General features: G+C 43.1%; 1 protein-coding gene across 1 annotated transcript in view; it reads right to left on the bottom strand.

Moving 5' to 3' along the window:
• dpyda (dihydropyrimidine dehydrogenase a) overlaps positions 1 to 23,583 on the bottom strand; it is a 244,741-nt gene that overhangs the window by 9,420 nt on the left and 211,738 nt on the right. The window contains exon 20 of the mRNA XM_031796432.1: positions 10,202 to 10,381. Coding sequence (XP_031652292.1) covers positions 10,202 to 10,381 — 180 coding nt within the window. The remainder of the gene's footprint in view (positions 1 to 10,201; positions 10,382 to 23,583) is intronic.

The raw sequence follows: 23,583 nt of genomic DNA, 5'->3' as shown, positions 1-23,583 counted from the left end.
ATACACTGCTACCCTATCGTGCCCTTATGTTTCAAAAGGAATCTCGAGGCAGTCTGTCTGTCCTTTCGTCCGTCCACACAAGGCCATCCACATGAAAAGACTTCAAGGTCATAACACTGGAAAGCACTCCCCTATGCATATTGTGCTGCCAGGCCACACTCCAAAGGAGAAGCCCTCCAACCCTCTGTGAGCTAGACCTCTCTACTGTATCTGCTAACAACATTAAGGCTTATTGCTCCCTCAAATACACGCTGCCATTAAGAAAAGAGATCAGGTCACAAGTCTAAAGAAAGAAGGAAAAGAAAAGCAACAACAACCCCGGCAGCATAAAAAGTGGGTGATTCATCCTCACTAAACTACTGCTTACAATGTGCCATAATTAAACGTGAAAACCTAAATGTATACATCTGTGTGTTCAGCCCTCATTAATTTCCTCATTAATTTAAACCAGGCACAGGAGTACCAGATAGGTTCTAATCCAACAGTTATTCTGTTCTTGTTTTTTCCCTACCTCCTCTTCTTCTTCTTTTTCCCCCCTGCTATAACAGAACATTAAAATGTATTTTAGCCTCTAAGGTCCATGGCTATAAACCACAGAGTGGAAGGAAGGGGCTGGGGAAACCACAGCCAGAGAGATGAAGGCCCACCACACCAACCACAGCAAAGAGAGAGAGAGATAGGGAGGGAGAGATTGGGTACGTTGAGTGCCGTAGTCTTTTACCCAAACTGCCAAGCAGCGAGCGCCAGCCACGTCTTAAAACAATCACACAACAACCCTTAATTGGATGCCAGTGTGTTCCTCCCCCTAACAGGTAAACAAACAAACACAATAACTTGTCATCAGTTTGATTTGTTTGTGTGTTGTATTTTGTTCTGTTTCTTTAAACTGTTAATCAAGAGAGCAGTGTAGCAGGAGGAATTAATAACCTGTATTGTATGTGCATCTGATCTGCCTTCATAAATTATGCGGTGAGTGGAGAGGAGTCTGTTACCTTGTGTGTCGGTACAGATCAGTTTTAGAGGTTGGAAAATCACCTCCCATGTAAAAACTGTGTGGGTGAAACTCATCTCCAAAACCCCAAAGTGGCAATTAAAAAGTTCCTGCAAAGGACTTGTTGACTTGTGTTGCATGTTCGTTAACATTTATCAATATGCAAACCAATTTGGTCCCAATTCATTCAGATTTGGCCGCATTATACCACACAAGTTACACAAAATACAGACGAGTAAGCTTGGTTTCCAAATGTCCAAATTTCTGTTAATTACTATAGCTTCCGCCTTGGGCCAATCAGTGTCATTTTGTAAATGCCGGATCTCTATGGCAAGACACATCATTCACCCAAGTTTCGTCAAAATCCCAGTGCTGTTTGAGATATTGGTAAACTAATGTACGAACGAACGGAGACAGATCCACAGTTCCCTCCCCGATTTCATCGTCGGGGACAATGAAGGCACTGAACATTGAGACATGTTAGCTGATATTTGGCCAGACCAACAGCATGGTTTCTCTCCTTCTCTAACTGTCAACCCCACCAACAGTCAGAAAGACAGTCAGCCAGCCAGCCAGCCAGCCAGCCCGCCCACCAGAGGTCCCTAATAACAAACACACAAGCGGCTCAGAGACATGATTTGGCCTCTGTCTCAGGGGCCGAATATGAGGGCGGCCTAATGAAAGATCCCAAAGAGGAAGCAGACAGCCGTGGCAATAACTGTACATCTATACTCTGGTTGGGGAGGACGGTCTGGCTAATGGTCTGGAGGACAGGCTGACTCCCCTTTCACTTCTCATAACATTTACCACAGGCTGTGTCCCAAATGGTACCCCATTCTATATATAGTGCACTACTTTTGACCATAGCCCTATGGGCCCTACATAGGGGTTAGGTCCCATTTTGGATGCAGCCACAGAATGGTTTGGATTCCACAGCCCACACCTGGACTGGTGTTACTCACATCAGGTTCAAACAGAATAAACAGTGGGTGTAATTGATGTACTGAACACATTGGGAGAGGGACTTAAAGGCTAGTGAGTGGATACCTAATCTGTATTTAAATCTGATCCTACCTTTAATTGACAACAATGTCAGGACATTTACATCTAGTGGAAACGGTGCCTGAGGAAGGTCTGCAGCATCATCAAGGAAGACATAAATACCATCCACAAGCTGTTCACTCCCTTATTGTTGGTCAGACGGTATCGGAGCATGAGGTCTGATACCAACAGGCTCAGAGACAGTTTCTATCTACAAACCATCTGACTGCTGAACACTTGAACTGGACTGACCACCTGCACCTTAACACAAATGCACTCACTCAAGCTCACACCCACAGACATACACTCATCCACACACGCACACCACAACTGCTGCTACCAGACTCTTACTATGATTGCTAAATTAAACACTTGCCCCTGAATCACCCCTTCCCCAAAACAAGTGTAAATACTGGATGATAAATTGTGCCTTCTTGTATTACAATTATGCAAAAAAATGTATTCTGTTCTACTAAGTCATTTACCTTAGGTTCATGTTCATATATTTTATTATTTATTATTGTTGTTGCATTGTCGAGAAGGAACCTGCAAGTAAGCATTTCATTGGACGCTGTATACCATGTGTATCCTGTACATACGACTAATAAATGTGTCAAGTAAAGGTAGTCTTACTCTGGGTAACTTTCACAATCTACAATTCAAATAGTTGTATTTTGTGCCTTTTAGAGGCATTTTGTGGTTTCTCTATTAGTGCCAACAAACAAAATGGCAACAAAGTGCACTATAATAATTTTACATTTGAGTCATTTAGCAGATGCTCTTATCCAGAGCGATTAGGGTTAAGTGCCCTGCCCAAGGTCACATCAACAGATTTTTCACCTAGATGGCTCGGGGATTCGAACCAGCATTCTTTCGGTTACTGGCCCAATAATAATAATAATAATAATAATAATTAACCGCTAGACTACCTGCCATTTGATTAAATATCTACGAAAATACTTCAACAATCAACTTTCCCTCAGTAAAGTAATAGAACATCAGAGTAGTCAGTACCACCCCCCTCCCCAGCCAGCACCCTTCCACCACCCCCAATATCAGCCCATCACCACCTCACCTGAGCCAGAGTGTTTCCAGGCAGGCCCCCAGCAGAGATGGGGTAGGTCAGTCTGGTCCAAGGCTTCATTACCCCTGCAGGCCTGCCAAGCTCAACCAGACTCCGCCGTGCCGTGTAGCCAGGCCAAACCACTATTTAACAACCCCCCCCCCCCCCAACTGTGCAGCAGCTCAGGGGTAGCCTAGCCAGCAACACCTCTCTCACTCCCACCCCTTGTTTGGAATTGGCACCAGCAGAGAGGAGAAGGTGGAGGAGGAGGAGAAAGAGGAGGAGGCGACTGTGTGGATTGGGAGGCTGTGTGGGGGTGGAGATACCAGGAGAGACACCACAAAGAGGTAACATTGGGCTAGTTCTAGGGGACTGTGGAGCTCTCCCTCCCTGTGTCGGCCCAGTAGTGGGTCTCATCGCCTGTTCCAGCCAGCCTGCTGCCTAACAAATACCTGTGGTGCTGAGCCTCCCGTCTGGGGCATGAGCAGTCCCACACGGAGCACATGTTAGCTTCACACGTTAGCTAGCATCTCATAAGCCTAACTGTTACTGTCAGCTCACAGGGTTGCAATCACCATGCAGTAGAGTGATGGGTCTGCACTTCAGTTTGCACCATGCACTCCATGTTTCTGCTGATGCTGTGCCCCAGTATGTACTGCATATCAGGCGTGTGCTTAGTGCACTCTTAATTGCAGTAAAGTAAGACTAGTCTGTTTCTGTAGCGTGAGGCAGCTTGATGGAGAAGTACACCCCCTGGACATGATGCTCTTTATTTATTTATTATAAATGTTTTAGTTTTGCGTCATATGACCACTCAAGACATGAACTTTATAATGACTGTCCATCTCATGATGTTGTGATGTTGTTCTTCAAGTCTCTTTTGTGTGTTTTAAAGCACTTTGTTAGTCTTTGAAAAGCGCTATAAAAGTTAAAGAAATCATCCATATTATTTTTGCATTCGTATGGATTTTATGTCTGGCATGTTATTTGCATGTTCCAGAGTCCAGCCAAGACTGTTGACTGTGTGCAAACAGTTGTACATGAACCTGTGTTGATAGCCCAAAAAATGAATTTGTTTGATGTAGCCACCCACTATTGAAGCACAGCCAAGATAATTATTTGATTTACCATTGAGGTAACTTCAGTCTACTTCTTAAATGACTTATGAAGGACTGAAGTTCACTGTAATTGGACTCCACACTCTAAACGGTGAAGTAAGGATAGATCATCCCATGAGAGAGCATGGATTGCCACCGAGACAGACTATTTGAGACAGCATTCTCTCTCACTACTTATACTAACAGTGAGAGAGAGAAAAAAGATGTCTTTAGCTGAACGCTCCTACTCCTTTTATCAACTGACATTCCCGGGAATTGCAGTGACAGTGACTTCTCTTCTCTTCTCACTTTCTTTTTCTCTTTTATGAGCTCCGTCTCTCGCTCTTGCTAACTACCTCTCTTTTTTCTATTTGAGGTTTCTTTCTCTACCTTTCTCGCAAATGTCTTGTGCACTCTGACACACACAGCCCCACTGTCTCTCTACCAAACCTTTTTTTCCCCCTCCGACGACTCTACCTTTGAGTCTGACTTTCTGAAGCACGCACACATCCACCCACCCAATCACACACACACACACACACACACACACACACACACACACACACACACACACACACACACACACACACACACACACACACACACACACACACACACACACACACACACACACACACACGCACAGCTTACTATAGTTAAACACGAACACACACATAAATACACAAAACCCTTGTCTTGACTGTACTGTAAGTAATGTGATCCTGCTCCCCCCCCTCCTCCCCTCCATGGTGTGCTTGGTGTATTTGTCTCATTGGGTCAATGCTACTGTTCCTCTGCCTCGCGGCAACAGCTGCCCTACACACAAACACAGGTGAGATGTCACTTTCTATCTATACTGTCCACTAAGTCAAAGACAGGGCCCAGGCTAGCTCTGTACACCAGGCCTCCATGAACGCTATGAGGCATTCCTATCTACAGGTAACTGCCAAAATAAAGGAAACACCAACATAAAGTGTCTTAATAGGGCGTTGGGGCACCACGAGCCAGAACAGCATCAATACACCTTGGCATAGATTCTACATGTTTCTGGAACTCTATTGGAGGGATGTGACACCAATCTCCCATTAAAAAAATCCATTATTTAGTGTTTTGTTGAAAGTGTTGGAAGATGCTGTCTAAGGCGCCGCTACCAGATCTTCCATAAGAGTTCAATTGAGTTGAGATCTGGTGACTGAGACACTCACACCATTAAAAATTTTTTTTGCTTATCTTTAACTGCATTGTTGGAAAAGGACCCGTAAGTAAGCAATTTACTGTTAGTCTAGACCAGTTGTTTATGAAGCATGTGACAAATACAATTTCATTTGATTTGACACACACACACACACTCACTTAAAAACCCCTATGCTCCTCTTTTAAAGTCACTGAGATCTCTTCTTCTAGACATGGTAGCCAAAATAATGGGCAACTGGGCATTTTTATACATCACCCTAAACATGTTGGGATGTTAGTTGCTTAATTTACTCAGGAACCACACCTGTGTGGAAGACCCTGCTTTCAATATGCTTCAAATCCCTAATTTATTCAAGTGTTTCCTTTACCTTGGCAGTTACCTCTACCTATCCACAGATACAAAAATGAAACAAAAAAAATGTCATATTTTGGGCCGACTGTAACGCAACGTCTGAAATCTCCCAACTAAAAGTAGAAGACCTGGGCCCGGCTTCCTGATACCGATATTTTCCTGTTTTAACAATGCATCTTTCCTACAACAGCCAAAGATGTAACATGCGTTTCCTAAAACACCACGCAGAGAGAACGGTCGCTAAGCGCGCCGTTGAAGCATGTGTCATACTGATAGGATCGAAAGAAAGGCAGTGCTGCTCTCGGATTAGTGTTCTCAATTCAAATATTACCATAACATTATAATTATTTCACAATACTGACGGATCAGCTCCTAGAGATACACTGCATGACCAACAGTATGTGGACACCTGCTCGTTGAACATCTCATTCCAAAATCATGGGCATTAATATGGAGTTGGTCCCCCTTTTGCTGCTATAACAGCCTCCACTCTTCTGGGAAAGCTTTTCAGTAGATGTTGGAACATTGCTGCGTGGACTTGCTTCCATTCAGCCACAAGAGCATTAGTGAGGTCGGGTACTGATGTTGGGGCGATTAGGCCCGGCTCGCAGTCGGTGTTCCAATTCAACGCAAAGGTGTTCAATGGAGTTGAGGTCAGGGCTCTGTGCAGGTTCTACCACAAGTTCTACCACACCGATCTCGACAAAACATTTCTGTACGGACCTCGCTTTGTGCACAGGAGCATTGTCATGCTGAATCAGGAAAGGACCTTAACCAAACTGTTGCAACAAAGCTGAAGCTCAGAATCGTCTAGAATGTCATTGTATGCTGTAGCGTTAAGATTTCCCTTCACTGGAACTAAGGGGCCTAGCCCGAACCATGAAAAACAGCCCCAGACCATTATTTCTCCTCCACCAAACTTTACAGTTGGCACAGCGGGCAGGTAGCCTTCTCCTGGCATCCGCCAAACCCAGATTAGTCAGTCGAACCGCCAGATGGTGAAGCATGACTCATCTCTCTAGAGAACGTGTTTCCCCCGCTCCAAAGTCCAACGCCGGCAAGCTTCACACCACTCCAGCCGACACTTGGCATTGTGCACGGTGATCTTAAGCTTGTGTGAGGCTGCTCGGCCATTGAAACCCATTTCATGACGCTCCCAAAGAAACATATATTGTGCTGACGTTGCTTCCAGAAGCAGTTTAGAAAACAGTGGATCCTGAACTTCCTGACGGGCCGCCCCAGGTGGTAAGGGTAGGTAACAAAACATCCGTCACACTGATCCTCAACACAGGGACCCCTCCTCAGGGGTGCATACTCAGCCCCCTCCTGTACTCCCTGTTTAATCATGACTGCACGGCCAGGCACGGCTCCAACACCATCATTAAATTTGCCGACGACACAACAGTGGTAGGCCTGATCACTGACAACAACGAGACAGCCTATTGGGAGGAGGTCAGAGACCTGGCAGTGTGGTCCCAGGACAACAAACTCTCCCTCAACGTGATCAAGACAAAAGAGATTACCGTGGACTGCAGGAAAAAGAGGACCGAGCATGCCCCCATTCTCATCGAGGGGGCTGCAGTAGAGCAGGTTGAGAGCTTCAAGTTCCTTTGTGTCCACATCACGGACAAACTAACATGATCCAAGCACACCATGACAGTTGTGAAGCGGGCACGACAAAACCTATTCTCCCTCAGGAGACTGAAAAGATTTGTCATGGGTCCTCAGATCCTCAAAAGGTTCCGACCGCAAGGCACTACAGAGGGTAGTGCGAACGGCCCAGTACATCACTGGGGCCAAGCTTCCTGCCATCCAGGACCTCTATACCAGGAGTGTCAGAGGAAGGCCCTAAAAATTGTCAAAGACTCCAGCCACCCTAGTCATAGACGGTTCTCTCTGCTAGTGGTACAGGAGTGCCAAGTCTAGGTCGAACAGGCTTCTAAACAGCTTCTGCCCCCAAGCCATAAGACTCCTGAACATCTAGTCAAAAACAAACTGACTTGTTGGAAAGGTGGCATCCTATGATGGTGCCACGTTGAAAGTCACTGAGCTCTTCAGTAAGGTCATTCTACTACCAATGTTTGTCTATAGAGATTGCATGGCTGTGTGCACAATTGTATACACCTGCCAGCAATGGGTGTGGCTGAAATAGACAAATCCACTAATTTGAAGGGGTGTTCACATACTTTTGTATATATAGTGTATTACTACCTATGGCTGCAAATACTGAGGTGGCTTATTCTAATACTTACCCAACAAAAATGCACAAAATCACAGATTTGGCACATCATTGCGCACATGTTAGGATACACATCATTAAATAGCTTTGAAACAAGTTACAGGCAGTAGCCTAGAAGAAGAAAAATAGAACTCAATTGATTGAACATGAAATGTATTTCAACACGATTAAAATAGGCCTACTGTATTTATATTTAAACACAGTCATCTCTATTTGAATTCTTTTCACTTTTTATGTCACGTGCCTGTATCAATTGCAAAGACATTAGCAACATTGTATTTGTTGTAGTCAACTTTGTTCTGAGGTTATCAGCGGTCACAGGTAGACGGATAAACCATGTGATTCTATGTTTAGCGGTGATCTTTTGTGTATTAAGTGACGCGGGAGGTTAAAGAAGCATCTAATGAAGCACTAGCTGTTCTACGAGTGGTCTGAGGCAGAAGTTAGATTACGAACGTTTTCAAGTGCAACGTTAGTAACAATGGTTTTGGAAAACACCTTGGAGATTTAACGATGCTCCTACGAAGGCTCTAACGATGAACTTAGCCTTGAGATGCTTTTGGGAAACCGGGCCCAGAGCTATTTCATACTATGTAATAAATTATGTGAGAGCTAAGAATTGACCTTAACAAAAAGCAACGTCCAAAAGAGTCACAAAGCCTTATTTCCTTCTAAGTAAAAGCCAGAACAAAGCTTTTGTATAAAAACTACTCCGGTTAATGTTGTCGCCTGAGAGCTGAGAGCCGGTGATGTGAGTGATTCGTCCTTTCCTGATGTCACCGTGCACTAGTATCAGTCAGTGTATCCAGCACCACGTTGCCCCAGGGAGATGTGATGTACAGGCTGCTTCTCCATGTCTGGGACAATGTTTCTACATGACACCACACAGCTTCACAAACACACACACACGCACGCATGCACACACTCCACAACCCCTCTCTACCTTCTCCTCTCTCTCAGCTTCAAGACAACACCACTACCTCTTTTGCTATAATTGTTGTTGTGCTGACAATTCCCCACAACAATGGAGAGCTATACAGCAGCAGATGAGGGAATTACTGTTTCCACTTTTCTGATATTCCTCACCTCCTACACATTTATTCCTTCCTCTCTCATCATCCACTCCTCCACTCATTTAGCATTTGCATTTAAACTGTTGCATTTGCGATGCAATGTCCCGTCGTCAGGACTGTTGTAAATCTGGAGCGTTTGGGAGCTTTAAAGCCTTCCCTCGATTGGCGTAGAACCCACACGCCTGTGATCTGATAACCACCTCTAATTTGGAACGTTGAAAAGAGTTTACTGAAGTTGTATTTTCCCTCATTTACATTCATTCTGGGCATTTCACATTTATTTTCTCTTTCTCCCATAAATATGACAGAGATTGTAGAAATGCAGAATTGTGGACTGTAAAACCTAATGGAGGGAATGTTTTGACAATTGCCTTTTGTCAAATTTGATTTGAGATTTTTTTTATTTTGTATTGTGTTATGAACAACTGGCATTGGATTAAGACGGCACTTGTACAAATCGTTTTCCGAGAATGATTGATGTTCTATTTCAAAGTAAACTAACAATAATAAACCATTAGGACTTTTCCTCACCGTCTGTGCTTTTTGAATTTGAATTTATAGTATCTAAGCTATTCATCATAGGCATGTCTGGCCATTTATATTAGTGCCAGAACCAGTGACTAAAGCACCTGCTCTTAGCCAAGTTATTATAGGAGGGGATTTCAGACAAAGCCGCCTCTTTTGATTCAAATCTGATATTAAACCATTCCTCAGAAGGTTGATCTGTGAGCTCCTTCAGTGAGTCAGATCCTGGTAGCTGGAAGACAAAACAGCAGCCTTGAAATCAGCTGTAGCTCTGAATAGAACAGAGCACTTAACATTCAGTGTGGACAATGCAGTAATTGCAATGTGATAATGTCCAGGCTGCCACCAATAGTGTGATGTAAATACACAGGTACAGATGTGTCACAGTAATAATAGTAAATGTAGTAACTAAAAGCCTGCATGTCGTCTGCTGTTGAAATGATGATGTCTGGTTTATAATGGATGGTTAAAGGGACCAAGACCAAGAGGACCAAGCTGATAATAGGACCAAGTAAATGGAGGGGTGCAGGAGTAGCGAAGGGGAAGTGCAGTCACAGTGCAATGCTAATGGGTAAGTGTGTACATGTAGATTGAGCTAATGGTTGGATTAGCTGTCAATCACTGACCTTGCCCACCAGTTCCTCCAGTCGCGGGACAGGTTTGCCCTTCTGGTGGCGCAATGTGGGAGGTGATTGGCCATCCCAGTCCTGTAGCTCCTCGATGCTCTTCAGGTAGAGCAGGGTCTTTAGACCCAGGCAGTAGTCCTCGATCAGAGTGAAGTCCTGGTTCTGCACCGCGCTGCACACCTAGTGGCGGAAAATCGCACATGCACGCACACACGCATACAAGCACGCACACAAAACACACACACACAAACACTAATGATGTTATTAGTTACCAGTGAAAAGCATGAACTGACACACACCCTATAAATGTTCATAGCGGTGCTGACTAGTGGACAATCAACTGTATGAAAATATACAAAGAAAGTTAAACACTATATATGCTCTATATAAACTCCATAACCAACGTTTGGGCAACCGTTACACTAACTTGGGCACACAGTGCAAAGTACATAAATATGTAATTCGGAATTACATAACACAGAGTATTGAATTCCCCCATACTCTAGTACAGGGTTTCCCAAACCTGGTCCTGGGGCCCTCGCACTACACAGCTGATTCAAATCATTCAAGCTTGATGATGAGTTGGCTATATGAATCAGCTGTGTAGTGCTAGAGCAAAAAACTAAACGTGCACACAGGGGAGGCCCATGACCAAGTTTGGGTCCAAGCCAGCGTTTTATAGGTCTCAGATACCACACTACCTACACACTGCTTACAGTCTCCACTCATTTACAATGAAATCCATCTATTTAATTAAAGGTTAGTCAGATGGAATAAGGCTGATCACGGCAGCAGTCAGTTAGAGCAGGGTGGTGAAAGGCAGGCGTGTAGTAAAACTCCTGGGTGAGCCCCATTCACAAGGTTTATCCTCTCTTTCCTTCCTTCAGCAAAGAGAGAGACTATCTGATCTGCATCACACACTGGGAAACCTTGTCTTTGTGCGTCTGTCTGTCTCCACTACTTCATTTTGACAGAAGCCACGGTGCCACGGTGAGTCTTAGAGCAGCCGGAGAGATAAGACGACGTGCTTATCAGACACCGCCATCTATGAGCTGAGCTGAGCTGACATCGCCCTGCACTGATCTGACTGAGAACAACTCCAGGATTAAAACGAGGCCGAGTACTGAACCTAGGGGAACACCACATCAAACAGACCAGACTGAGGTCGGGGCCTGTTTTCACAAAGCGTCTCAGAGTATCGGTGCAGATTAGGATCAGGTCCTTCTTGTCCATATACTCTTAATCAGCATGATCGAAAAGACAAAACTGATCCTAGATCAGCACTACTACTTCAGATGCTTGGGTTAGGTTAGTGGGGCGAGGTTTTGTCAATGTTGTTTTACATTGCTCTGAGATAGTCATAACAAATAATTTCTAGAGGGGGAAATGAACGTGAATCTGTTCTGCTGTGTCATTTGTGTATGACAAAAAGTAAATTCACCAGCAACTGGCCCCATGTTGTGAAAATTAAGGCATTTATTCTCTCAAGCTTTGGCTCAGAGATATGCTTTCATTAGGATTCTGATTTGCATAGCGCTGCTTGTTAAAAGAAAAAAAGCTGGTTGTTGCCGGCCCCTATATGCCCTGCTCCAACTAAATAACACAGAATACATTTCTGATAAGGATGTCTACATCATTACAACAAATAGTATTGGGGGAAAACAACTGTGGACATGCATTAGATTTCAGTGATTCACAGGGAAAATATGTCAGTTATTAGGACTATACACTACTCCTTCAGGGAGGTAAAGACACAACATGTACAGAGCCTTCAGAAAGTATTCACAACCTTTGACTTTTTCCACATTTTGCTGATTAAATTGAGATTTATTGTCACTGGCCTACAAACAATACCCCATAATGTAAAAATAATGGTTTCAGACATTTTTTACAAATTCATAAAAAATGTAAAGTTTACATTTCTTGAGTCAATAAATATTCAACCAATTTGTTAGAGCAATTCTAAATAGGTTCAGGAGTAAATACAGCGGGGCAAAAAAGTATTTAGTCAGCCACCAATTGTGCAAGTTCTCCCACTTAAAAAGATGAGAGAGGCCTGTAATTTTCATCACAGGTACACACTTCAACTATGACAGACAAAATGAGAAAAAAAATCCAGAAAATCACATTGTAGGATTTTTAATGAATTTATTTGGTGGAAATTATGGTGGAAAATAAGTATTTTATTCAATAACAAAAGTTTCTCAATACTTTGTTATAAACCCTTTATTGGCAATGACAGAGGTCAAACATTTTCTGTAAGTCTTAACAAGGTTTTCACACACTGTTGCTGGTATTTTGGCCCATTCCTCCATGCAGATCTCCTCTAGAGCATTGATGTTTTGGGGCTGTTGCTGGGCAACACGGACTTTCAACTCCCTCCAAAGTGGCTACTCCACTCCAGGACCTTGAAATGCTTCTTACGAAGCCACTCCTTCGTTGCCCTGGCGGTGTGTTTGGGATCATTGTCATGATGAAAGACCCAGCCACATTTCATCTTCAATGCCCTTGCTGATGGAAGGAGGTTTTCACTCAAAATCTCACGATACATGGCCCCATTTATTCTTTCCTTTACACGGATCAGTCGTCCTGGTCCCTTTGCAGAAAAACAGACCCAAAGCATGATGTTTCCACCCCCATGCTTCACAGTAGGTATGGTGTTCTTTGATGCAACTCAGCATTCTTTGTCCTCCAAACACGACGAGTTGAGTTTTTACCAAGAAGTTCTATTTTGGTTTCATCTGACCATATGACATTCTCCCAATCTTCTTCTGGATCATCCAAATGCTCTCCAGCAAACTTCAGACGGGCCTGGACAAGTACTGGCTTAATCAGGGGGACACGTCTGGCACTGCAGGATTTGAGTCCCTGGCGGCGTAGTGTGTTACTGATGGTAGGCTTTGTTACTTTGGTCCCAGCTCTCTGCAGGTCATTCACTAGGTTCCCCCGTGTGGTTCTGGGATTTTTGCTCACCGTTCTTGTAATCATTTTGACCCCACGGGGTGAGATCTTGCGTGGAGCCCCAGATCGAGGGAGATTATTAGTGGTCTTGTATGTCTTCCATTTCCTAACATTTGCTCCCACAGTTGATTTCTTCAAACCAAGCTGCTTACCTATTGCAGATTCAGTCTTCCCAGCTTCATGCAGGTCTACAATTTTGTTTCTGGTGTCATTTGACAGCTCTTTGGTCTTGGCCATAGTGGAGTTTGGAGTGTGACTGTGAGGTTGTGGACAGGTGTCTTTTATACTGATAACAAGTTCAAACAGGTGCCATTAATACAGGTAATGAGTAGAGGACAGAGGAGCCTCTTAAAGAAGAAGTTACAGATCTGTGAGAGACAGAAATCTTGCTTGTTTGTAGGTGGATTTTTTTCTCTCATTTTGTCTGTCATAGTTGAAGTGTACCTATGATGAAAATTACAGGCCTCTCTCATCTTTTTAAGTGGGAGAACTTGCACAATTGGTGGCTGACTAAATACTTTTTGCCCCACTATATGTTTTTAACAAGTTACATAATAAGTTGCATGGACTCACTCTGTGTGCAATAATAGTGTTTAACATGATTTTTGAATGAATACCTCATCTCTGTACCCCACTCGTACAATTATCTATAAAGGTCCCTCAGTCGCGCAGTGAATTTCAAACACAGATTCAACCACAAAGACCAGGAAGGGCAAAGAAAGGCACCTGGTAGATGAACAACAACAAAAAAGCAAACATTGAATATCCCTTTGAGCATGGTAAAGTTATTAATTACACTTTGGATGGTGTATCAATACACCCAGTACAAAGATAAAGGTGTTCAATTCCATATCAGTTGCCAGAGAGGAAGGAAACCGCCCAGGGATTTCACTATGAGGCCAATGGTAACTAAAACAGTTAAGAGTTTAACGGCTATGAAAGGAAAACAATTAGGATGGAGCAACTAGGGCTGTGGCGGTCCTGAAATTACATCAGCCGGTGAGTGTCAAGCAAATAACTTATCGGTCTCACGGTAATTGACCGTTAATTAACATGAACACATTTAGCATCTCCTGGCTTACACACATAGCCTACAAGCCATTTAAAAAAGTCCATTATGTACTTTAGACAGGTCTAAAGGAACATGATATGATGAAAATGTAGAATATTTCAGAAGAACAGAATAGCATACTCTTTTTATTTTTATTTTTTATTTCACCTTTATTTAACCAGGTAGGCTAGTTGAGAACAAGTTCTCATTTGCAACTGCGACCTGGCCAAGATAAAGCATAGCAGTGTGAACAGACAACACAGAGTTACACATGGAGTAAACAATTAACAAGTCAATAACACAGTAGAAAAAAAAGGGGAGTCTATATACATTGTGTGCAAAAGGCATGAGGAGTGTCTGAGTTGTCCTTAGGTCCTGATCTGGCTATGCAATATGGCTGTGGGCTACACTAGTTAATTTAGCAGACAAGATTTGCTTATAATTCTGTGGCATTGCTTTATATTATGTAATAGTATGATGAATACAATTGAACAAAGCTAAATAAAATATAAACATTTTCTCCAAACGATTTGGGGGAGTGCACACATGCGGCTATTCTGTGTTGAGCGGTTAACAAGGAAAAAGGTACTCCTATATAGTTCATTTAGAGTTATTAATGTAACTTTAGGTGTTCTACAAATGTTAGGCTACATGTTTTGATTTTGAATACATTGTAAGGCTGAGACTCTAATGATGATTTGAAAAAAGAGCTCTGCTTTTTATTTTTTTGCAGGATGTGCACACTCCAATAGTCTCTCATTCACAATTTGACAAGCACTTGATAATGTCTCGAATTTCACAACGGCATCCCATTTGTGGGCGTAATGCATCCTAAAAAAAAAATGCATGCCTTTTGTAGCCCGGAGTGCTGCGTTGTGCCCTTCTCCCCGAGCGTGCTGCGCATTCCGAAGAGTCTCTCACTCATACAGCTCTCCGTGATTGGGTCTTTCTCACAGGCTACAAGTTCAGACAGACACATTGGAGATGCAACTGTGCGTGTCCTTATCCAATTCCGAGGTGCATATTGAAGATATTGGATGAACTGTCCACATTTACTTTTTTGTCAGCCAACAAGATGAGTAGGCCTAACGAACAGCAAAAGCACTAGCCTACGTCAATCTACTCTCCCCCATAGTACAAAAGTCAGCCTATTCTATTCTGTGCGACAAATAAATATTACAAACAGTCTGGGACAGTTGTGGGATGCGATAGATCCCAAATTAATACTAGCATCAACAAAAACATTTTATGCAATGTGGCTGATGCAACACATTAGAACTTTTAGCTTAAAATGTTGATAAAGTATTAGGCTATTTCTTCACATTATAAACGCGGCAATGCGCACATGGTATTAGGCTATAAGCTCAAATGGTGCATTGTTATGGTTAAAATGATCTTCCATAAACTTGAAACTCACACGCTGCTTATAAACTCAGCAAAAAAAGAAACGTCCTCTGACTGTCAACTGCGTTGATTTTCAGCAAACGTAACATGTGTAAATATTTGTATGAACATAACAAGATTCAACAACTGATACATAAACTGAACAAGTTCCACAGACATGTGACTAACAGAAATTGAATAATGTGTCCCTAAACAAAGGAGGAGGGGGGTCAAAATCAAAAGTAACAGTCAGGATCTGGTGTGGCCACCAGCTGCATTAAGTACTGCAGTGCATCTTGTCCTCATGAACTGCACCAGATTTGCCAGTTCTTGCTGTGAGATATTACCCCACTCTTCCACCAAGGCACCTGCAAGTTCCCGGACATTTCTGGGGTGAAATGGCCGTAGCCCTCACCCTCCGATCCAACAGGTGTCAGACGTGCTCAATGGGATTGAGATCCGGGCTCTTCGCTAGCCATGGCAGAACACTAACATTCCTGTCTTGCAGGAAATCACGCACAGAACGAGCAGTATGGCTGGTGGCATTGTCATGCTAGAGGGTCATGTCAGGATGAGCCTGCAGGAAGGGTACCACATGAGGGTGGAGGATGTCTTCCCTGTAACGCACAGCTTTGCCTGTAATGACCGTACTGGGAGTGTCCTAAGATTTCATAACTGTGACCTTAAATGCCTACAGTCTGTAAGCTGTTAGTGTCTTAACGACCGTTCCACAGGTGCATGTTCATTAATTGTTTATGGTTCATTGAACATGCATGAGAAACAGTGTTTAAACCCTTTACAATAAAGATCTGTGAAGTTATATGAATTATCTTTGAAAGGCAGGGTCCTGAGAAAGGAACATTTCTTTTATATGCCAGTTAGGCTCTACACCCCACGTAAAGCGGATTAATGTGCTTTTGGCCACTTTAATTGTGAATCAAACCTTTTTAAAACACATAGGCCTATGGGCTAGGCTACATGAGGTGTGTGACTATGATTCACAAAAAAAAGTATAGTTTCTTATGCTGGACATCCTTCACAAGTGACAATATATCATTCAAGTGACAGGCTAATATTGTCACCCATCAGAGTATTCTTGATTTAATCTCGTCTTTACAGAATACAAATATTCCAAAACATGCATCCTGTTTACAACAAGCCACTAAAGTAATACCGCAAAAAATGTGGCAAAGCAATTCACTTTTTGTCCTGAATACAAAGTGTTATGTTTGGGGCAAATCCAATACAACACATTTCTGAGTACCACTCTCCATATATTCAAGCATAGTGGTGGTTACATCATGTTATGGGTATGCTTGTAATTGTTAAGGACTGGGGAGTTTTTCAGGATAAAAAATAAACTGAAAGAAGATAAGCAAAGGCAAAATCCTAGATGAAAACCTGGTTCAGTTTGCTTTCAATTCACCTTTCAGCGGGACAATAACCTAAAACACAAGGCCAAATTTACATTGAAGTTGCTTACCAAGAAGACAGTGAATGTTCCAGAGTGGCCGAGTAACAGTTTATACTTTAATCTGCTTGAATATCTATGGCAAAACCTGAAAATGCTTGTCTAGCAATGATCAACAACCAATTTGACAGTGCTTGAAGAATTGTGAAAGGGGCAAATGTTGCAAAATCCAGGTGAGGAATGCTCTTAGAGACCCAGAAAATGCTACTAAAGGTGATTCTAACATGTATTGACTCAGGGGGTTGAATACTTATCTAATCAAGATATTTTAGTGCTTAGATTTTTCATAAATATTTTACAAGTGTTGGAATTGTTCTTACACTTTGAAAATTACACAGTATGTTGTGTAGATCGTTATCCAACAATTACAATTTTAATCCCACTTTGAAACACAACAAAATGTGGAAAAAGTCAAGGGGTGTGATTTACTTTCCAAATGCACTGTATATCTCTGATCAAAAAGAAGTGAAAAATATGCAAATGCTTGTTGTTGGAGGAGAGTGGTGGTGAAGGAAAACTAAAACATGGGGCTGGAAACGTGTTGTTGTGTGCTCTTCCGCCACCTTACTTTACATCAGAGGGAAATAGAGCAGGTCTCTCCTGAGAAACACATGCGTTAAATACTGCCCGTCCACCCACGGAGGAGAGAGCCGTCAGCAGAAATCTGAGGACAGTCTTCTTTATGAGAGCCATTAGAGAGTAAATATGAATCACATTCTATTAAATAGCTAGGTACAGCAGTTTACCATACTGTCATGTACTGTAGCAAGTATTCTCTTATCAGTCCACATGTAAAGGCTGATTGGTCAAATATGGTCAGAAAATACATTAATGTATGCATGAGCAAGCGCACACCAAACGCACACCAAACACACACACTGCACATTATATTATCACAGAATATGTTCTATAATAAGTAAATTGACAGTGAGCTTGCTTTTTGAAAGACATTATGTTATATCTTCAGAGTTCTACTGCTGAGTCTGGGCCTTACAGTATGTGTGTGTACGGCCGCCTCGCTTCGCGTTCCTAGGAAACTATGCAGTATTTTGTTTTTTTACGTGTTATTTCTTACATTGGTACCCCAGGTCATCTTAGGTTTTATTACATACAGTTGGGAGGAACTACTGGGTATAAGAGCAATGTCAACTCACCATCATTACGACCAGGAATACGACTTTCCCGAAGCGGATCCTGTGTTTTGCCCACCACCCAGGACAATGGATCGGATCCCAGCCGGCGAACCAAAACAACGTCGCCGTAAAAGGGGCAGACGAAGCGGTCTTCTGGTCAGGCTCCGGAAACAGGCACATCGCGCACCGCTCCCGAGCATACTACTCGCCAATGTCCAGTCTCTTGACAACAAGGTTGATGAAATCCGAGCAAGGGTGGTATTCCAGAGAGACATAAGAGACTGTAACGTTCTTTGCTTCACGGAAACATGGCTCACTCGAGACACGCTATCGGAGTCGATACAGCCAGCTGGTTTCTTCACGCATTGCGCCGACAGAAACAAGTAAGAAGAGGGGCAGGGGGGTATGCCTTATGATTAACGAGACGTGGTGTGATCATACCAACATACAGGAACTCAAGTCCTTCTGTTCACCTGACTTAGAATTCCTCACAATCAAATGTCGACCGCATTACCAAGATAATTCTCTTCGATTATAATCACAGCCGCATATATTCCTCCCCAAGCAAACACATCGATGGCCCTGAATGAACTTTATTTGACTCTATGTAAACTGAAAATCACATATCCCGAGGCTGCATTCATTGTAGCTGAGGATTTTAACAAGGTTAATCTGAAAACAAGACTCTCTAAATTCTATCAGCATATCGATTGAGCTACCAGGGCTGGTAAAACCCTGGATCATTGTTATTCTAACTTCCGCGACGCATATAAGAGCCTTCTCCGCCCTCCTTTCGTAAAAGCTGACCACAACTCCATTTTGTTGCTCCCTGCCTATAGATCGAGACTAAAACAGGAAGCTTCCGCTCTCAGGTCTGTTCAATGCTGGTCCGACCAATCGGATTCCACGCTTCAAGATTGCTTCGATCACGTGGATTGGGATATGTTCCGCATTGCGTCAAACAACAACATTGATGAATATGCTGATTCGGTGAGCAAGTTTATTAGTAAGTGCATCGGCGATGTCGTACCCACAGCAACTATTAAAACATTCCCAAACCAGAAACCGTAGTTGGATGGCATCATTCGCGCGAAACTGAAAGCGCAAACCACTGCTTTTAACCAGGGCAAGGTGACAGGAAACATGACCGAATATAAAACAGTGTAGCTATTCCCTCCGCAAGGCAATCAAACAAGCTAAGCGTCAGTATAGAGACAAAGTAGAGTCGCAATTCAACGGCTCAGACACAAGAGGTATGTGGCAGGGTCTACAGTAAATCCCAGATTACAAAAAGAAAACCAGCCCCGTTGTGGACCAGGATGTCTTGCTCCCAGACAGATTAAACAACCCTTTTGCTCGCTTTGAGGACAATACAGTGCCAAATGACACGGTCTGCTACCAAAACCTGCGGACTCTCCTTCACTGCAGCCGAAGTGAGTAAAACATTTAAACGTGTTAACCCTCACAAGGCTGCAGGCCCAGACGGCAACCCCAGCCGCGTCCTCAGAGCAGCTGGCTGGTGTGTTTACGGACATATTCAATCAATCCTTATCCCAGTCTGCTGTTCCCACATGCTTCAAGAGGGCCACCATTGTTCTTGTTTCCAAGAAAGCTAAGGTATCTGAGCTAAACGATTACCGCCCCATAGCACTCACTTCTGTCATCATGAAGTGCTTTGAGAGACTAGTCAAGGATCATATCACCTCCACCCTACCCGACACACTAGACCCACTCCAATTTGCTTACCACCCCAATAGGTCCACAGACGAAGCAATCGGAACCACAATGCACACTTCCCTAACCCGTCTGGACAAGAGGAATACCTATGTGAGAATGCTGTTCATCGACTACAGCTCAGCATTTAACACTATAGTACCCTCCAAACTCGTCATCAAGCTCGAGACGTTGGGTCTCGACCGCGCCCTGTGCAACTGGGTACTGGACTTCCTGACGGGCCTCCCCCAGGTGGTGAGGGTAGGTAACAACATCTCCACCCCACTAATCCTCAACACTGGGGCCCCACAAGGGTGCATTCTAAGCCCTATCCTGTACTCCCTGTTCACCCACGACTGCGTGGCCATGCACGCCTCCAACTCAATCATCAAGTTTGCAGACGATACTACAGTGGTAGTACGAGACGGCCTACAGGGAGGAGGTGAGGGCCCTCGGAGTGTGGTGTCAGGAAAATAACCTCACACTCAACGTCAACAAAACAAAGGAGATGATCGTGGACTTCAGGAAACAGCAGAGGCAGCACCCCTCTATCCACATCGATGGGACAGTAGTGGAGAGGGTAGTAAGTTTCAAGTTCCTCGGCGTACACATCACGGACAAACTGAATTGGTCCACCAACACAGACAGCGTAGTGAAGAAGGCGCAGCAGAGCCTCTTCAACCTCAGGAGGCTGAAGAAATTCGGCTTGTCACCAAAAGCACTCACAAACTTTTACAGATGCACAATCGAGAGCATCCTGTCGGGCTGAATCACCGCCTGGTACGGCAACTGCTCCGCCCACAACCGTAAGGCTCTCCAGAGGGTAGTGAGGTCTGCACAACGCATCACCGGGGGCAAACTACCTGCCCTCCAGGACACCTACACCACCCGATGTCACAGGAAGGCCATAAAGATCATCAAGGACAACAACCACCCGAGCTGTTCACCCCGCTATCATCCAGAAGGCGAGCGAGGTCAGTACAGGTGCATCAAAGCAGGGACCGAGAGACTGAAAAACAGCTTCTATCGTATCACTAGCCACTTTAAACAATGCCACTTAATATAATGTTTACATACCCTACATTACTCATCTCATATGTATATACTGTACTCAATACCATCTACTGCATCTTGCCTATGCCGTTCTGTACCATCACTCATTCATATATCTTTATGTACATATTCCTCATCCCTTTACACTTGTGTGTATAAGATAGTTGTTGTGAATTGTTAGGTTAGATTACTCGTTGGTTATTACTGTGTGTGTGTGTGTGTGTGTGCGCGTGTGCGTGTGTAGGAGAATGTCCATTAGTGCTTTTCATTTTGCTCAGAACATCAAAGTATGTGATGTCCTCGCGTGCTGCATTTAGCGTTAATGTAGCCGACTGCTGAAATAAATCGAAGTGAGAATTTCTAAGTAGTTTTCAGGCAATTGAGACAGCAGGTCCTTTTTATCTGCTCTGAAAACTGGGGCTACGCATTGATTTCAACTCCTTCTGAGATCTGAAATGCTTTTAGATTCCCTGCTCTCCCTCTCGACCTCTCCCTCTTTCTCTTTTTGTCCCTCTCTTTCTCTCTGACGCTGTCAGCTCTTTTATTCCCGATGATAGAATCCTGGCATTTAGTACAACAGCGTCTTCGCCAAAAGAAAGATCGATTCATTCAGCTTTCAAATGCTACAATGACTATGGATGAACCAACCTCAGTGCTTTTGATTTCAGCTCCTATGTCTGATACTTAGATCCTAACCACTGATATTTAGTCTTGATCTTCAGGTAAAAGAGAAACCAGGTCTGGGGGGGAAAGTAAATACATTTTTACAAGTCAATGAATATGAGCAATTTCCAGTAGAGTTCAGTTAGGGGTTGTGGTGAGGTGGACAGAAACGTAACCTTTCCTCTGAAGAGTTGAATAGTTTGCATGTTGAATGGACTGCTATTCCTTTCACTCATGCTGGCAACGTTTGGATGTTTTCAAAAGGTACTGTTACAAATTCCTGATGTTTACTGGGCTCAAACAACAAGTCATGTTAGCTACTTGACAATGGGTCTTTCATGGCAGTACAGAGCTGTTGACGTGGACCAAGGACAAGGGGAATGGTCACCCTGGGTCATTAAAATCGAACTAGTTGGTCATCAGTGAAATATAGCTCCATTTCCTGCTAAAGACATGTCAATAAAATAACTGTCTGAATCTCCATCACTGGCCAGATCACCATAACAAAGCAGCAACTTCACAATTCAATCAAAATGATTAAAAATAACTGAGATAACTGGGATAGCACAAAAAAACAACTGTGATAACTGGGATAGCACATTGCTACTTTATAACATTGATCAGATGTAAATTGGGCTTTTATTAAAGACCAAGGTAATCCCTTATCGCATTGAGGACAAGAAGGTGATGAATACAAATCATTCAAATCCAGACGGAAAATATTTACACACGAAGCAACCTACTATCACACAGTCAACTCTAGTCATTTAGTAAGTTCACCATTTGGCGATTCTCACTGTTAAACATCGCACAGTGTTCAACACAATGGCTCTTGCATGTTATGGACCTTATTCACATCGTAATGGTGCAGTAAAGGGCATATGAGAAAAAGGAATATTGCACACATGTAGTAGTTGATAGTTACATGTCGAAGGAGAGCAAGAAGAAAAGAGAGAAGGGGAGAGAGAACCCCCCAGGGTCATTGCAAATGAATGTTTTTGTGAATGAATTAACTAAGAAGTATCGATTTACAAGTGAATCTCATCAACCCCTGACTACAGTATGTGAATTCACGAGGATATATTTCAGCCATGCAGCATTTGGGGATTTTTTCCTTCTCAAAGCTTTAACGTCTGTCAAATAATGGTTTACAAAATTTCTTTAAAAAAAAACAAACAAGTAGATTCACTGGGTTTTCACTGACCTGGCTTCTCAGTTAAGGTTTTCTTAACAAACATTACTATACTATCTATGGAGAAATCAATTAAAACGAGGTGTCTAAGTCTCCATAACAAAAGCCTGACCTTCAAGCACAGCTCCCATCATGTGTTGTCAATGACAAGCATACTTTCAAGGCTTCCCTTTGCAACAACTTCTTTATAAAATCTTCAAGACCAAGAAGCAATGATGGGTCTATGAGAGACGGGCAGCTCCTGAATGGACTTCATCACATTGTTTGTTCTGAGAAGAATGTGTCTGATGCATCTCAGAACCAATCATGGCCTATTTCAGACAACACAGTATGTCTCTCTTCCTGTACTACATACAGTACAATCCACAGAGCCCACAGCAGTGATTCTCACATTCAACACCCACCATCGTTCTTCAGTCTTCAACTTCCGAGTGACAAGACGTGCTGATTGTAACCGCCAGGTATTACAACGTATTGTTTTAGACCCATTCTGTATTCAATGCCTTCTCACTGCTAATTTCCTTGGCGATTCATATTCATTTGCTACTGTGTGTGCAGATACCATCTTACTGTTTGTTGTATGTCTGACAAAACCAGACAAATACAGATCCACAAAGCCTTTTGATAAATGTGTTCAGGCAATGGGAACGACGTCATTGGAATTTCTTTTGGACTGAAATATGTCTGTATGTGTATGATTCCATTTAGGCCAAAACACCTCTGTGCTATCCCCCTCACACACAAAAAAAAAACAAGCATCTC

Source organism: Oncorhynchus kisutch, linkage group LG18, assembly GCF_002021735.2.
Source record: "Oncorhynchus kisutch isolate 150728-3 linkage group LG18, Okis_V2, whole genome shotgun sequence".
NCBI classification, from domain to species: Eukaryota; Metazoa; Chordata; class Actinopteri; order Salmoniformes; family Salmonidae; genus Oncorhynchus; species Oncorhynchus kisutch.
The sequence above is the reverse complement of the archived record's forward strand: the minus strand, read 5'-3'. Positions and strand labels throughout refer to the sequence as shown.